Source organism: Sesamum indicum, linkage group LG7, assembly GCF_026168435.1.
Source record: "Sesamum indicum cultivar Baizhima isolate 11 linkage group LG7, ASM2616843v1, whole genome shotgun sequence".
Classification (NCBI taxonomy): domain Eukaryota; kingdom Viridiplantae; phylum Streptophyta; class Magnoliopsida; order Lamiales; family Pedaliaceae; genus Sesamum; species Sesamum indicum.
The window spans coordinates 7,331,228-7,347,266 of record NC_142663.1 but is presented as its reverse complement, the minus strand read 5'-3'; the positions used below and the strand labels follow the sequence as shown (position 1 = coordinate 7,347,266).

Sequence of the window (16,039 nt, the reverse complement as noted above, 5' to 3'; positions counted from 1 at the left end):
TCCGTGCAAATAAGAAGATAGAATAGCTTCAGTGGGCTGAGGCTTTTCAACAATGCAAATGGCCCATCCTTCAGTTTGAATTCCACAACAAGATTATGAACATGCATTCTTGAATACAAGGAGTTACTCTTTTACCAGCCCAGGGACAGAAATCAGTAATGGGGAATGGGAATACTTCTAGGTCTATAAGGCTGTCTGTAAAGACTGCTAATTCATATTATATGTGATATACATCCTTGTACCTTTTTCACCCCTTCTTTTGAGCATGAAAAAAAACAAAAACAAGGGAAGAGGTGATACATTCCATCCTGAATTACTGATACAAATGATCCGAAAGAATCCCAGCATGGTGCGGTTAGTACCTTTCTTTCAGGATTCAAAGTGCAAATGAGATCGGCCATAGGGGTTAATCTCATATTGATAGAAGTTCAGAGAGAGATTCAACGGTGTTGGCTCGGTCGACATGATGGAAAAATTTGCAGACTTTCATATTCTCTCGTCATAAGTATTTTCAAGGATTGGTACCCCAGGTCCATATATCAGTCGACATCGTTCACTGAATGAACCAACAAGCCGAGAAACCACCTCCTTGAAGAACATATTTGCAATCTGCCACGCAAAATTCCATGAACAACAGTAAACGGTTTATATTGTTACCAGTAGAGAAACTAAGCACTCGTATTTCTCTGTCAGTGGCAATGTTTCATGGTTTCTTCTCTCCTAATGTTGTCAATGATTGAAAAGAACATGAATTGTAGGATGTCTATTTGTACCCCTCCTATTCCATCTACTGAGGCATACAGACTAAAAATTTGATTCCAGATCCTACCTTTACATGGATACTTATTGAGCAAGCATATCTGGCAAATTATCATAATAATAGTCATGAAATTTTTCCAAGTATGAAGCAATTGAATGCAAAAGACACAAAATGTATGGCCCAGTGGAGGTTAAACCTCAACAAGGTGAAATCCTAAATTTCCTATGCTTTATAGTACGTCACAATACTGCAAATCGGCTTATATTGCCATCTAGCTAACAGATGCCATGTATCAAACAACCAGCACCAGAGACGTAATACACAATTACACATAATAACTAAAGAGAATCAGTACATCTATACTATTCTTTTAGTTGTCACACATTGTATTGATTTTCTAAAATTATGAAGAATTCAGACTAATGAAGAAACTCACCTGTCGATAAAATGGTGACTGAAACTTAAAGTCCACCAAGAAATAAAGGTTGCAGGATCCTGGAACAGGTCCCGGATTAAATTCCCAGACATTGATCAAATGATCAAAAAGGCTACTCTGGGATGAAGTTGTCTGCAATAAAATGCAAGAGAGAACAAAAATCAACCATGACACCTTAGAAAATTGATGTAATACACAAACATGAAGAATCTTCTCACAAAGAACTATGGGGAACAATACCACGCTTGTGCCCAAGATTTCATGTGTCCATTTAGACAGACCATTTCAACAAGACAATAGTCCTTTTTAAAGGCTAAAAAGAGCCTTATTTAGTTCATATCACTTGGCTTAACACTTCCACATCACTAAATGCAAATTTTTAATTCTCACAGTTGGTTCATGTCAAACCTAAATTTCACGAAAGGGAAGGGCCAGTTAAGACTATATTCATCAATTACAAAGTTGATACAAGAGAACAAACTAAAGGAAATGAACATTGCAGGACAAGCCCTCTATGCAATCTATTCTAATAAGATTGTGGGTAGAAGTCATATCAGTACAGTAGAAAAATTAAATAACCTATTAGAGGTGCCAAGCATGTCTTAAGAGCAATTGGATAATTGGAGAAGAATAACAGCACCAAGCATCATAGACATGGGGTTGAATGGAAATTCATCCTTGACCATCAGAGTTTAATGGTGCATAGATCTCCAAATAATTCTTTCCACCATTAGTGGACAGGAAAAAACTGGGAAGGTTTGGCACCAATCGACCACCACTACATTTGTATATCAAATGGCAATTTTTTGCATTGATCCAGCTAAGAAGAGGTCCAAAAAATTGATATAATAAAGTGATTTCTGAGCCAAACTTGTGAAATAGACAACAAGGACGAGATAGCAATATTTCTGCATGAAATAGTAATCTCCTTGTTAACCATATGAACGTTTGTGCGGATGAGGAAACTGAAGCAGTTAGATGTACACTCTTGTGTGGTTCCTCCCACTTAATAAACCTTTAGACAAATATTAGAGGTTGGATCCTAACTCTTAACAGTTACTTGGACATCTTCAGAAAATGAGATTGCTATCTGTTAATCAAATTACTGGACCCGGAGGCATGAATGTTATCAGTGTCGTCATTTCCAGATTGCTTGTCAAAATCTTTTTAGAAATCTGAATGCCAACTATATTTTCAGAGAATTGCTAGATTCACTCTGCTATCTCCCTTTAGGTATTTGCTTCATTCCGCATTCTGCTCGTTCGAAACTTTCATTTAATGTTAAGAAACATAGGGAGAACTTGCACTACAGATGAAATGAAGCAGAGCCCCATTGCAATACCCAATATTCCATCAACTATTGAATTAGCACAAGTCAAAAGACCATACTGCTATCAGTTAAATATACACAAGACAAAAAAAAAAAGTAAAAATAAGAAAACATATATCAATCCTAATAGTACCAAGTCAAAGTCACTTCTCCAGTAATATCCCTAATCCCAACACCTATACATCACAAAGTACTAAAAGTGTTCTTCTTGCAGCTCCCTTAAGCACTACAAGAATGGAGAGTGAACGAATAGATGCATAATGGATTAACTTTAAAGCTGCAACCCACATATTACTTGGTACACTAGTATTGGGTACAGACCCAGAGAAGAAACTTTCTTCTTCAGTCACATACCATAATATGTTTTACTGCTTGATTTTCTAAAGATCCTACCCACCAACATAATTATATTGCAAAATCCTTTTTGATGCAAAAATCATTCCACAAAATATTGTTATGGTGTATATGATGACATCCTAAATCAATCGACCCAAATCTACCCTGCCGAATCCCAATGATCGGATAGAGTCATCTTGAAATTTTTCATACTCCTCTTTCATAGATATAATTACAACATATTAGCAACAGGGAATTACTATTGTAAATAATAAAAATAATAATAATAATAATCATATTTACATGATCAATGAATCCATTGAGCAAGTGATCAATGTATTGTAAGCTACTAACATTCATCTTTGCCCGTGAAATAAATTTCTACCCTGACTATATATCCTCTTTATTTCCAAGCCTCGTCTTTTATAACCTTAAACTTCTAGAGATGATCAAGTTGATATCCTACCACTATCCCATCTAGCTACCCCAAATCTCCAACCTGAAACTTAGCAGATCAAGTAAGGAAATGTTCTTGGAGAAGATATCTGCATAATTTCAAGCACATGTTGAAATGCGACATTGACACAACTTATGAAAACAGTGATAGTATACGGTCAGATTTAGCAAGAATTACTTATTTACCAATATATACTCCATCTCACCAGGGAAAAAGTGGGGAGAAAGAAAAACAGATGAATGAAAGAAGATGTCACAAACCTTAGCAAACAGAATAAGACATATGAAAAACAGAAGCAGCTAACACAAGCTGCTGAGAATCAAAGATTCAAATGAATCTTCACCTTAACAGATTTTGGTTTGTGTAGCTCCACATGGGAGATATAACTTTCAACAAGAAACTTGAAGCCAATTTCTAGCTCAGCATCAAAACTCCCATCAGGATTGCGGCGAATTATCTCTGATCGCTGACACCAAGGAAGAAAATCTTCATACATGTCAACAGCAGCAACCACATTGAACAATTGTTCTGGTGAATATCTAATAATCAAAAGATTAATCAGTAAACATAGCAATTACTCAGCAAACTGCAATATTTTAAAAAATAAATGACCCCTGACTGAATCAATAGCTATTTCGTGCAACTAGACATGAAAAAATCTACCTTGGAATCCCACCAAATATTCGCTAATACACAGGTACGAGTTAACTGTTCTATTAATCATCCTACTATACTTCAAGCTAAACTACGGGGCTCCAGTTGCCAAACCAAATTTTGAAATTCTTAAATTCAACCCAAAGACCCAAGCTTCCACAATTTCCTAAGTTCGATGCATTTCCACCAAAAACAAACGAAATTCGTAAGAAAATGTTTCTCATAACAAAAGAAAAGGCGTCAACAAAATCTAACAGCGAAATAAATAGAAAAGACACAAAAGTTACCCCAAAACACGTCTTTCTTCGTATACTTTGGAGAGCACATTCCCCTCTTGGCCATCACCACACCCCAGAAATCCCCTTTTCTGAAAAGCAACATTACTAATACTGGACGAATTCCCACAATCCAGAAAACTGCTATTCCTGTAACCTCCCACAGTTTTGCCCGCTGAAGCAAATACATTAGTCCCGGGAACGCTACTCAGACACCGAATCTGATTGTAACTGCAACAATTTCTCATCCGCTGCCGGAACCAATTCTGGCGTACCACCGAACGAGCCAGCGCCTTCGGTGCGGGATTAAATGGATGCATCGGAAAAATAATCGGAATTCTGATTTTCCCTTTTGGTGATAGTTTGGAGCAATTGGTACTCTAACGAATCGGTATCATGGAATTTCTTGGATGCGATTCTGTTGACAAGTACGTGGAGAATGAAGGCGAGATGCAATGATTTCGAACCGAATTTATATGGATTTTGATTTGATTTGATTGTGGGTAGCCGTCTACGACTTAATTTTGTCTGGGGTGTTTTTGCGCTATTTCTGCTTTCTTGTTCTTCTGCCCTTAACCTATGAAACTAGGTTTCCATTTTCCTAATTCTAATGTCTTTCCGAAGCGAGAGAGAGGCAGACGGAGTTATTAATATTCAAGCTTTTGAATAATTTTAATTTTATTATTATTATTATTATTTATCCCATGCACACAACCACTCGCATATGCTGCCAATATAAGAGATTATGCAATTTACCTTTTAAAATTTATCAAAATTACGAATATCTTATCTTTATTTAAAAGATTATAAATACCTCCACAAGAGTGCCCGTTGTAATTTACTTTCGCAAAAAACATATGAAATATTCTGTACATGCTAAAAATGTCCTAAGTTTGTGGCCTAACAAATAAGAGATTCTGAATTTGAATTTTAAGAATGTGAATCCGTATCCACTTTTATGATCATTTTTTATTTATGTGTTTACTCTAAATGTATCTGTTGATTTAAAATTTTCTTTGAATTTATTAAATGTGTAGGATCAAGATTTGAATTTAAATGATGTAATGAATAGCTCAAGATATAGATAGTTCCTCCTGTTTCAGTAGTTCAATCTGGGCAAAACATCCAATCTCTTCTCTCAAAGTCATTCTGTCTGAGTAGGAGAACAGTTAAGAATGGAAACAAAATGCCCAGCTGAAGGAATTGGAACGACAACGATTATTTTGTTGTTGAATAACGTTGCTTCTTTCTTCATAAAGCGATGAATTTCCCTCTCGATAGGAACCAAACCAATGTGCAAGTTCTTGGCTAGCTTACCGAGATGTTTTTTCCTTCTTGGCTGATCACAGAAATGTCTATAGCCAATCACACCAATAATCCTTCTAGGGCGTGCAGTGATATCCAGCATCTTTCCGTCCACGTACCGTCTCCATGACTCTCTTTGCCTCAGCATTTGATACAAAGTCACAAGTCAAGAGTATTTTGCATTAGTACGCCTCAAACATCTCATTTCTATATCAGGGATCTTCATCGGTCTGAGATACAGAGGACGTCAATCTTCAGGCGGTACATTGACATGGTCGTCACCAACATCATTCACTTGAACAATATTGCCAAAAGGGACAACCTGAAGAACAATTCAGAGTCCTATAAGATCAGCCTGTCGGTGGCAGATGAATGTGTATTATAAGATTCAAACAGGCAGACGTAAAAATAATCTAATTACTTGATCATTGCCTGAAACTTTATCCTCAGTTGTTCTGGTTTTCTTCATGTCATGTATCTTACCAGACATCTCTTCTTCAAAAGCTTCATCATTAAAGTTCTGATCTGTCACCTCTGATTGAAAACAAAACAATGGAGGTCACAATAGAAACCAACAAAATACTCCAACATCTTTCCAAAATTAAGGCAGAATTCAGAGGATGACAAAATTCCGTCTATTTCACTTTGTTTTTCTCATGCGACATTGGAAAGAGATACCGAAATGGCAGTGATGATACCTGTATTGCCGCCTATGGTGTCTTGCCGCCATAGACGAAAGTTATTGGCAGCATGTTGAATATCAGTAGTTGCCAAAGGAGCGTTTGCACGGGAAGCTGGAGACTTCCTGAGTCCCTGTGTTTGTGAAGTCCCGTAACGGTGGATCCAGGGATTTGCCAATGGAAGTTTAGACTCCTGTTCTTGGTCAACTTTATGTTCGTCTCTTCTGAAATCAATTTTAGACCAACAACCATCACGAAGAACCTTGAACTACACATGTACGTAAAGGATCATGAATCAGACTATGGAAAATTCACGCTTCCAGAGATAGTCTAGAATTTAGTAAGGAAAAGAGTAAATACCATGAAAGAAACAATCAAAAGTTAGCGGAGACAATAGAGATCCTACCTGACCAGAAGAAGCACGAATGCTGGTCAGCTTGTGCTTCGACGATTTTGATCCCGATGAGCAGTTTTTATGAGAGTGCCAACCAAACAAATCTATTGATTTGTACAATTGGTTGACGAATGTAGATTCCATGGATTTGAGAAACAAGCAGTGTTTCTCGTCTGTCCACTCCATGGGCTCGGATTCTGTTGCCTGGGAGAAAAGGAACGAAATTGTCCTAAATAGAACCAGGCAAGCTTTGTACAAGATAGATATTGCAAGAACAAATGTATACTACTAAGCAAGAAATGAAAACACATCAATTCAGAAGGACAAGAGTATTCTTGCAACAGTATATTGGTCCAATGGAGAAAGAAAAATTATCAAAGTACATATATAACACACTTTTTTATGTAACAAAGACCAGAGGAGAACTACACAATTCTGATAGTCTTGTTGAATAAATGAATTACCATAATCAGGAAACGACAACCACATGAAGACAATTAATTAGAATATGAAACTGTATTTTTATATTAGCCGTCACAAATTCATTACTTCATATGTACAAATACCCCACAACATGAGTATAAGTGGGAATTTCTTGGACAATGAGACTAAGAAAACATTCTTGTATTCTTGATATCATTCGTAGTGTATTATGTCCTGATCGAAAGCAAATACTATCTTCCCATGGACCGATTTTCATTACATCATGCTCGATATCGTTTCAAATAAGATAAGATAGACTTCTAAAATCTAAACAAACTACCAAAGAACTAAGAACCCTTAGGACGCATTTGGCTCGTTGGATTTCAAATTCCTATTAACAAACACTCATTTGGATAGTTCTAACTTCAGAGGATTTCAGAACTCTGAATTTGAATTATATTTTGTCGAACACTACAGATTTCAAATCCTTTTACAACGGAGTCATTTGAAATTCTTTCACCAAATTCTTCTCTCAAATTCAAATACATCAATCGAAATGTAACCTTACCATCACAAGCCACACAACATTAAATGGAAACCCAAAAAGAAATATACAAAGATCCCAAATTCAATCATAATCAAAGAAATTCAGACCCACCCACATCAAAAGATTAAGGAAAAAGGTCATCCCTTTTAAGATCAAATACATTAGTATACATACATATAATATACAGATATATATATATATTCTCTTTTTTGGATGGTGATTTCCTCTACAGTGTTGTTCCAAGAACCCTAACTCACACATATCAAGAAATTGAAAAAGATTAACACATATCACAAAACTCCATCTTATCCTACTACAAACTTAATTACAAAAAGAGATGAAAAGAAGAGCAATATACCATGAAAGTAGAAGTCTCTTCTTGCTCAACAGATCTTCTTGCAGCCGCCCCAGATGAATCCGTCGAGTCTTCCATGGTTGGTTTATGGGATTACTCTATGGTTGGACTTGGCGTTTAAGATTACAGAGTTTGGTGTTGTTGAGGTTGGGGTGGAGAAAGTGAAAAAGGGTGCCAGGTGGTCTCTGCTTTCCACGTGTCAGACTGACAATCTGTGTCCCCGTCATCCCCCTTCTCAAAGATCACATTGTTGTGAGTGAAGGACCCTCAGATATTTTGGACTGAATTATCCACATATATTTATATATATATATATATATATATACATATATTACTAAGGACAAATCCAATTTATTATCATGTAATGTGAGAAACGAACGAAAATAAATTCTTGTGAAAAATAAAATAGCATGTAGTTTGAAAAATGAAGTAAATCACCCCTTATCAATGGTTTGAATAGGGATAATTGCTTCAGTTTTTGAAATATATGGAGATAATTTGCTAATTTTTTTTTTCTCATGAGTATTTGCTCAATTTATATATTAATGGGAGTAAATTTTTATTCAACCCTATATTTCGATATTTATATTAATATAAAGAAATCGTTTTATATATACTATTTGATCTATAGTCAATTTACACAAACTATTCATATTTTTTGCATGATTATAAGAACCATTACTAACAGCAAAAAAATAGAGGTAGTTTGTGTAATATAACTGATTTTTCTTAGGTGCATGAGTAATTTTCTAAAAATAGGGCTGGTTCGTGTAAATAATGCTGATGTTTTCTGATAAATGTATGTTTAATTTTTTAAAAGATATGAGTGATTTGTGTAAATAAACAATAGGTTCGGGAATGAAAAAACACTTTTAAGTATAACCTGTGAGAGTGTTTGCGCGCTTTTCAAAAAAGCGCTTTTCAGCTTTTGACTCCAAAAAATACTTTTTCTCGTGTTGGGAAACCAGCTTCTACTTATGAAATAGCAAAAAAAAAGCGTTTTTAGGCCATGCTAGAAGCACCTTGAGGGGTGCTTTTAGCTGCTTTGATTTTTTTTTTTTTTTTTTTGTAAATAAATCCAACTTTGTGTTTTACTACTTTACCATAATTATAATAATCTTAATTCAACTTTACTGTTTTTAATTTATTTCTAAAATTGCATATTTAAAGTTGATATCAGAGTTTTCAAATAATTTAAATTTTAACAATAATTAAATTTACACTTTTACATATTTAATATTTTAAGTTTTTTTATGTTTCATGTGTTGTATCATCTAATTATATTATTTTGTTAACATATTATTATTTGATCAATTAATAAATTAATTATTTTTTGCAATCATGCAAATTTAATTATTGTATATGAATCAATGATTATATTACTTAGTGGAAGCATTACTAATTAAATATATTCTTTAATATTTTTGAAAACATAAATATGAAACACTTAGAATCGCAATAAAATTTATGATTTTTTATAGAAAAATAATTAATAGTGTCAAACAACAAATGAAATAATAAGTAAAAAGAGATAGTATTTTTTTAATACTTACGGACAAAACAATCTTTTATCAATTAAATTTATTTTAAAAGTGATTTTTCTTCAAACACTATCCAATTTAGTTTTTATCTGCTTTTTATCTTTTTTGACAAACACTACCTACTTTTGATTCTACTACAACTTCTAATGTTTTCTACAAAAACCACTATTTAAAAGTAGAAATTTTTGCAAACACTCCCTATGTTTGTGACATCATTATACTGATTTTCTTGTTATCTCGTACGACGAACAATAATATATATATATATATTTATATAATAAAATAAAAACATAAAGACTATATATAAGCGCCATATATACTCTTATTGAACAACTTCTTAAATTTTGTTGCGCCATGTAATTAGAAAATATTCTTTATTATTATTTAAATTTAGATGAGGATAAGATTATTTGTCTTTAACCAAAGGATTCACATATAATAACTTATTTCAAAGTTTATTTGATATAAATAATAATTTATATTTTTATATTTATTTATTATTTTTATTTTTAAAATTTGAATTATTTATACATTTTATAATAAACTTGAATTAGTTATATTTTTTTATTTTTTCAATATATAATCCTGCATGCTTACTTTGATTATTTATGCATGCTTACTTTGTATTTTATTTTGCCTCTTGAACAATTATCCACTCTTTTATATTTAAATTTAAATAAGTCTTTCTATTGTTTATTTTCTTATCCAAAGTTCACTTATTAATTTTTCTATGTAAATAGTTAGTAAATAATTTAAATTCATTTTTATATTCAACAACTTTTGTATCTTTATACTTAATAAAAACTTTATAAATTATTTTTATTTTTTTTAAAATAAAATTTCTCATGCTTAGCAAGGGATATTAACTAATTTATTATATATTTTAAAGTGTAAAAAATTATTTATTATATTTATACAAGGACAACGTATCGCGATAGCTATTTATTAAAAAAAGGTATTTAAAATAATTATATCGTGGTTGATAAAATACATTACAAGAAAATAGAAAGTTAGCGACCCAAAAAAATTAGTGATAAGTTTAATATTATCACTAATTATATATTCAGTGAAAAAATTAATGTTTTGTCACACTAATGAATTTTAAAATTTTAATACTAATAATTTATTTGTAAACATTGTAATTAGCAAGAATTAGTGACACGATATTATGTATTAATTTGTCAGTACTAGAAACAATTTGGAGAAAATTGCAACTTGGGTCCCAAAATGTAGGGTGTTTTTGTAATATTAGTCCCATATTTTTTGAAATAGTCGATACTTGTCCCATGCTTTTAAAAAATATTGTAAAGTTAGTCCCATCATTGTAATATTAATTCCCAAACATTGTGAAGTTAGCCGCAAACTTTGCAATTTTTTTATGATGGGATTGACTTAGCAACATTTTTATAAAGTGTGGAACAAATATTAGCTATTTCAGGGATTGATATTGCAATCATCCTATATTTTGGGATTAAAATTATAATTTTCTCAAACAATTAGTAACACATATATAATGACAACCTAGTGATAATAACCACTTATTGTCATTACGTTGTCACTATAGATGTGTCATTAATTATCTACAGTGACAATTTTACATATAATTCTTAATTTTTTTGTTATTAATAATTATACAATGACAAATTTAAATTATTATAACTCAATATATATTCTTTTTGATAATTTTAAACTTGCTATTCGATATATATCTTGTCACTAATATATATATATATATATGTATTAGTGATATGGGTTGTTCAAAATATTTTTAAATACACATATATCGAGTATATAACAATCGCTAACATACGTAATAGGAAAAAATGTAATTTACGTTTCTAGGATATGAGAAATGTACATAAAAATCCCTGTGGAAAATAAAATAATAAATTATTCCCTGTATTTTAAAAAATAAAGTAAATTATTCCTTATCTAAACCATTGATCGGAGGGTAATTTGCTTTATTTTTTGAAATATGAAAAGATAATTTGCTAATTTTTTTTGATAAAAAAATATTTGCTCATTTCAAATATCACACGTTAAGTTGCATTTAACTTCATAAGTAATATACTAGTTGGTACGTGGAGTGTCATAAAATATCAAGGGATACAACAAATACCTTCAAGCATTGTCAGGCAATATCACATGTTATTGTTGGATGAATTGGTCTTTATGGTTTTGATTTGTCTGAAAAGGACAGGAGATCGGACCTTCCTGGTCTCGGTAATTATAATTGCAAAAACTGTTTTCCTTTGTTTTTGTTTTTTTTTAATATAATTAGTCGTTGTGGTGCGTATATAATAAATAATTTTTTTTATATATTTTAATATATATTAAAAATAATAATAAAAAAGAAAAGAAAATATATAAATCAAAATATTATTTTAAAAATAAAAAATTAAGAAGAAATAAATAAAAAAGACTAACTTATTAATTAATAAAAATTTTGAAAACTTTAATAGGTTAGTTGTTTTTTGGTTGAAGGGCATTTTCAACTTTACAAAAAGTGGTGCAACGATGTCATTAAATGTCTTTTGTGAGTGTGGAAGACCTTTTTCTTTTTATATAGTATATTTACACTTCCCTCTCCTAAAATTTATTGTAATTATATACGAATTCTATGTGATTTGAATAATATATATAGTGCATTTGAAGTGTGCATTTATTTAATAAATAGGTTTATTCGTTAGTCAAAATTCATTGAATTTGTTAATATTAACCAAAAAAAAAAAAAAACTGAATGAAAATTGATACTTATCTTTAATTGACTTATTATTGACTTAATGCAGGTCAAATAAATTTTTTTTACTATACTATCCTTATAAAGGTGAAGATATACGTCATCACATTCACACACATTAACCTATGAAGATGCATGTATACGGACAATTTAGTCATAAAAAAAATTTATTTGACCTACAATAAATTAGTAATGAGTCAATCAACGATAAATATGAATTTTTATCTATTTCTTTTTAATATCAGCAAATTCGGTAAATTTTGACTAACTATTTGCTAGACAAAAGCAAACCTTAGAACTACTAGATATAATTTTTCAAACTATAGGGGTCTATCTATAATTACACCAAACCACGGGAGAGGAGAATAAATTAGTAATGAGCCAATCAACGATAAATATGAATTTTTATCTATTTCTTTTTAATATCAGCAAATTTGGTAAATTTTGACTAACTATTTGCTAGACAAAAGCATACCTTAGAACTATTAGATATAATTTTTCAAACTATAGGGGTCTATTTGTAATTACACCAAACCACCGGAGAGGAGAGTGTGATTATCCCTCTTTTTTTTTTTATATATGTTATTATTAATATTTCAATAAATCGAGCAATATATTAATTTAATTATTACATCAATATAATTAAAAATCATGAAATAAACATAAATTCACATATGGTAAAATAAATATCCACGTATCTAATAGAAGTTAAATTCATGTCATTGAATTTGTTCATATAAACTCAATTTCAGCCATTAAATTAAAACATGATTGATAATTTCAAACGTCATTAGACATAGGGAATATTGCACAAGTACATTGCATATTGACATTGTAGTTTTAGGTTGTATATGATGATTCTATATATTATAAAAAGAAAAATATGGAATACAATGAGATTTGAATATATTAATCAAAATCATAATGTTTTATTTAAATTAAGGAAAAAAAAAGTTTACAAGAATATAATATTTAGTATTTTGCATAAAACAGAACTAAAAGTTTGATACGAAGGTGTCACGAACTAACTTTTGCTAAATATTTATTTTGCTAATATTTCAAACTGATGGAGGACGAATTTGACAATGATTATTATTTTCACAAAAAGATGGAGATCAAGATCACACATTTTTAAATTAATATGTAATTATTAGATTACTTCTAATTTAGCGAATGTCGATGATTGGTGAATGAATTTACAACCCCCCGTTCAATTATTTTGGTCTTGTTTGGTTCTTGTGATTAGATATGATATAATTATTTATCGTGTATAATAATATGTTTGGTTGGCATCATTAGAGCCTGATATTAGTATTGGGCTCGGTCTTATTTATAAGAATTTATGGAATAATGGATCCCATCTCTTAAGTGGGGTACACAATCCCACCAATTATTATAAATTTGTCTTAGAAATATCTTTCCTTATTTGCTCTCTCTCTCCCTACTCTCTTCTCTCTTTCCGTCTTCACTACTCTCTCCTTTATATTGAAAATGAGCAAATGCTCGTTTATATCATTGTAAAAGAGGGATTATGAGCAATTGAGAAGAAGGATTTTCTGATTTGTGATGTGTGAAGGTGTTCAGGTCAGAACCTCTCTTTTTATTCCCGTCAACTTGGTGTCGTCTGTGAAAAATCTAGTGTAAGCATTGAACATGCAAACCACTCCACCAATGACTTCCGAAATGTGCACATAGGTTCTCAAGGGAAGCGAGATTGGGAGAGGTTTGGCACTTCGTCTCCACCACCACCAGTTCAAATGACACAGGAAACGCTTCACTAACTAACCAAGGACGCTTCTGCCTAAGTTGCAACTAGAGCGGTAGCCCAGTACATCGCGGAACATGGGCTACCCCGTAGCCATTCTCGCGAAGGTCGATGCCCCTAGCTCTCGGGGATTGTTTTTCAGAGGCCTACGATGTTCAAGAAGAGAGGAACTCTGAGGAGGAAGTGAACAACAGGATTTCTCAGACCTGCATGCGATCATTTCCTTCCACCATTCCCTAGGGAAGGTATCCATGAAGATAGCTACTTTCCCCGCTCGGAGTATTGCCGCAAAGAGGAGAACCTTAAAGAGAAGAGCTTCAAAGACGGAAGGTCAAGCACCTCCCGCTCTTGGAGGGTTGCCATCTCGCAGGAGAGAATCTCGAAAGAAGATGGGAGGCCAAGCACCGTCTCCACCTAGATTCGTCCGCTCTGCAAGATTGGGAGACTCCCAAACTTACTTGTTGGGGTTGCACCACAGAGGTACAGTCCTTTTGCACCCCACATTTTGGCCAAAGCTATACAACCCGGAATTAGAATCCCAAACCTCACGAGTACAATGGAATAGGAGACCCTTAAGACTACCTAGATCAGTTCCTGGCTAGAGTAGACTTACTAGTCATAAGTGACGTCGCTTACTGCAAGTTATCGTATAACTCTCTCGAATAAATCTATGAATTGATTTAACCAGTTCTTGGATTTGTCGAGATTTTTAAGCAGCTCTAGCAATGGTTCCTATGCCACTTCATGATCAAGACGTGGTATCCCGAAATTGCCTCATACTTGTTCACCATAGTCCAGTTGGAAATGAAGGTCTTCTGGAGTATATCAAAAGGTTTCCTGAGGCTGTGCGAGAAGTCCCATGCATGTGCACCCAAAATTTTTAGCAATTATCATGCAATAGAACCTAAGGAAGATCAGGTTCAAGGAATCGATATCGGGGAAACCCCCAACTACCCAAGAAGAGTTATTTGCAAGGACTGAAAAGTACATAAGAATAGAGGAAAGTGTAGGCACAAGGTAGATAACTCCAATGAAAAGAAGGTCGAATAAGGAAGAGAGAGTTATGCCCCCAACGACAGAGGAAGTAGATGCTAGAGAAAATATATGCCATCAAAGAACTCAGCCCGTTAAGCATTTCGTGAGCTGAAATTCTCACTATTGCAAAGAAACAAGGTCTAAGCTTGTGGGCTGCCACCAATGCCAGACAACCCTCTAAAAGAATAGAGTCTAATCGCTATTTTCAATTCCATGAAGACAGGGGGATAACACATAAGATTGTTCTCAGTTGAAGGAAGAAATAGAAATGTTGATCCAAAATGGACATTTCAAGAAATTTCTGAATCACATGAATGAGTGATTTTGAAGAACCACGATCCGACAACGATAGTTCATCATAACAGGAATTATTGGCACCATATACTGAATTCGGCGACAAGAATTCTTGATTAAAGGAGGTTGCATATTGATGGTGCAAATAAGTAGGGAAGAAGGGTAAAAGACTAGGAGGTATAACACTTACAGGCTTTGAGATGTATTAAGTTCTTTATTATTGCTTTCCAAGAAATAAAATATGTTTCTTATCTCAACATCAAATCAATAGTCTTTATTACTACCTCGTCCTTTTAGATGGACCAAAATGGCTTTCTCGAGGTGTTATAATGTAACACCTTACTTGAGGTGTCATATGCAACACCCCAAAGTCAAAATAAAAAATAACTTTCTCGAGGTATCATACTGAAAAACTTCAAACCCAAGAAAAACAACTTCTCTGAGGTCAAAAAAAAAAATAACTTTCTTGAGGTGTCATAATACAACACCTCAAAACCAAGAAAAACAAAAGGAAGATGACTTCCTCGAGGTGTCTTATACAACACCCTAAAGTATAGAAAGTGCAAGAAATATGATTTCCTTGAGGTGATATAATATATACCCAAAGTTTAAGGAAATAAAAAACAAAAAGACGAGAACAAAAACAAAATGCCTTCCAACTCAATTACTTAAGGTTATTATTTTGATCGAGTGTAGATTTGAAGCAATCTTT

At 32.7% G+C, this 16,039-nt stretch overlaps 2 protein-coding genes across 3 annotated transcripts; both read right to left on the bottom strand.

Annotated features, from left to right (window-relative positions):
* LOC105166245 (uncharacterized) lies at nt 1-4,889 on the bottom strand. The gene is made up of 4 exons (XM_011085537.3): nt 4,261-4,889; nt 3,663-3,858; nt 1,197-1,328; nt 1-609 (listed from the first exon to the last, which is right to left on the bottom strand). The coding sequence occupies exons 1-4, from the start codon at nt 4,566-4,568 to the stop codon at nt 487-489; spliced, it is 759 nt and encodes a 252-aa protein (XP_011083839.1). The 5' UTR covers nt 4,569-4,889; the 3' UTR covers nt 1-486.
* A 404-nt stretch (nt 4,890-5,293) lies between these two features.
* On the bottom strand, nt 5,294-8,233 carry LOC105166244 (cold-regulated protein 27). 2 transcript variants are annotated; one of them, XM_088882795.1, is made up of 5 exons: nt 7,956-8,233; nt 6,640-6,831; nt 6,252-6,501; nt 5,986-6,087; nt 5,294-5,875 (listed from the first exon to the last, which is right to left on the bottom strand). In XM_088882795.1, exons 1-5 carry the CDS (start codon nt 8,028-8,030, stop codon nt 5,841-5,843), a joined length of 654 nt encoding a protein of 217 aa, XP_088738921.1. In that variant the 5' UTR covers nt 8,031-8,233; the 3' UTR covers nt 5,294-5,840. The 2 variants fall into 2 exon arrangements, with proteins under 2 accessions (XP_088738921.1, XP_011083838.1); XM_011085536.3 differs by having other exon boundaries at nt 5,975-6,087; nt 7,956-8,231.
* Between the last annotated feature and the right edge of the window lie 7,806 nt (nt 8,234-16,039).

What these genes read in the sequence shown, in the direction of transcription:
- LOC105166245 (XM_011085537.3), bottom strand. Translation starts at nt 4,568, where the DNA reads ATGCATCCATTTAATCCCGCACCGAAGGCGCTGGCTCGTTCGGTGGTA. An exon ending in ACAAACCAAAATCTGTTAAG is followed by an intron (nt 1,329 to 3,662) that starts GTGAAGATTCAT and finishes ATTTTATTGCAG; the next exon opens with ACAACTTCATCCCAGAGTAG. An exon ending in AGTCACCATTTTATCGACAG is followed by an intron (nt 610 to 1,196) that starts GTGAGTTTCTTC and finishes TTTGCGTGGCAG; the next exon opens with ATTGCAAATATGTTCTTCAA.
- LOC105166244 (XM_011085536.3), bottom strand. Translation starts at nt 8,030, where the DNA reads ATGGAAGACTCGACGGATTCATCTGGGGCGGCTGCAAGAAGATCTGTT. An exon ending in TTCGTGCTTCTTCTGGTCAG is followed by an intron (nt 6,502 to 6,639) that starts GTAGGATCTCTA and finishes GTACATGTGTAG; the next exon opens with TTCAAGGTTCTTCGTGATGG. An exon ending in CACCATAGGCGGCAATACAG is followed by an intron (nt 6,088 to 6,251) that starts GTATCATCACTG and finishes GTTTTCAATCAG; the next exon opens with AGGTGACAGATCAGAACTTT.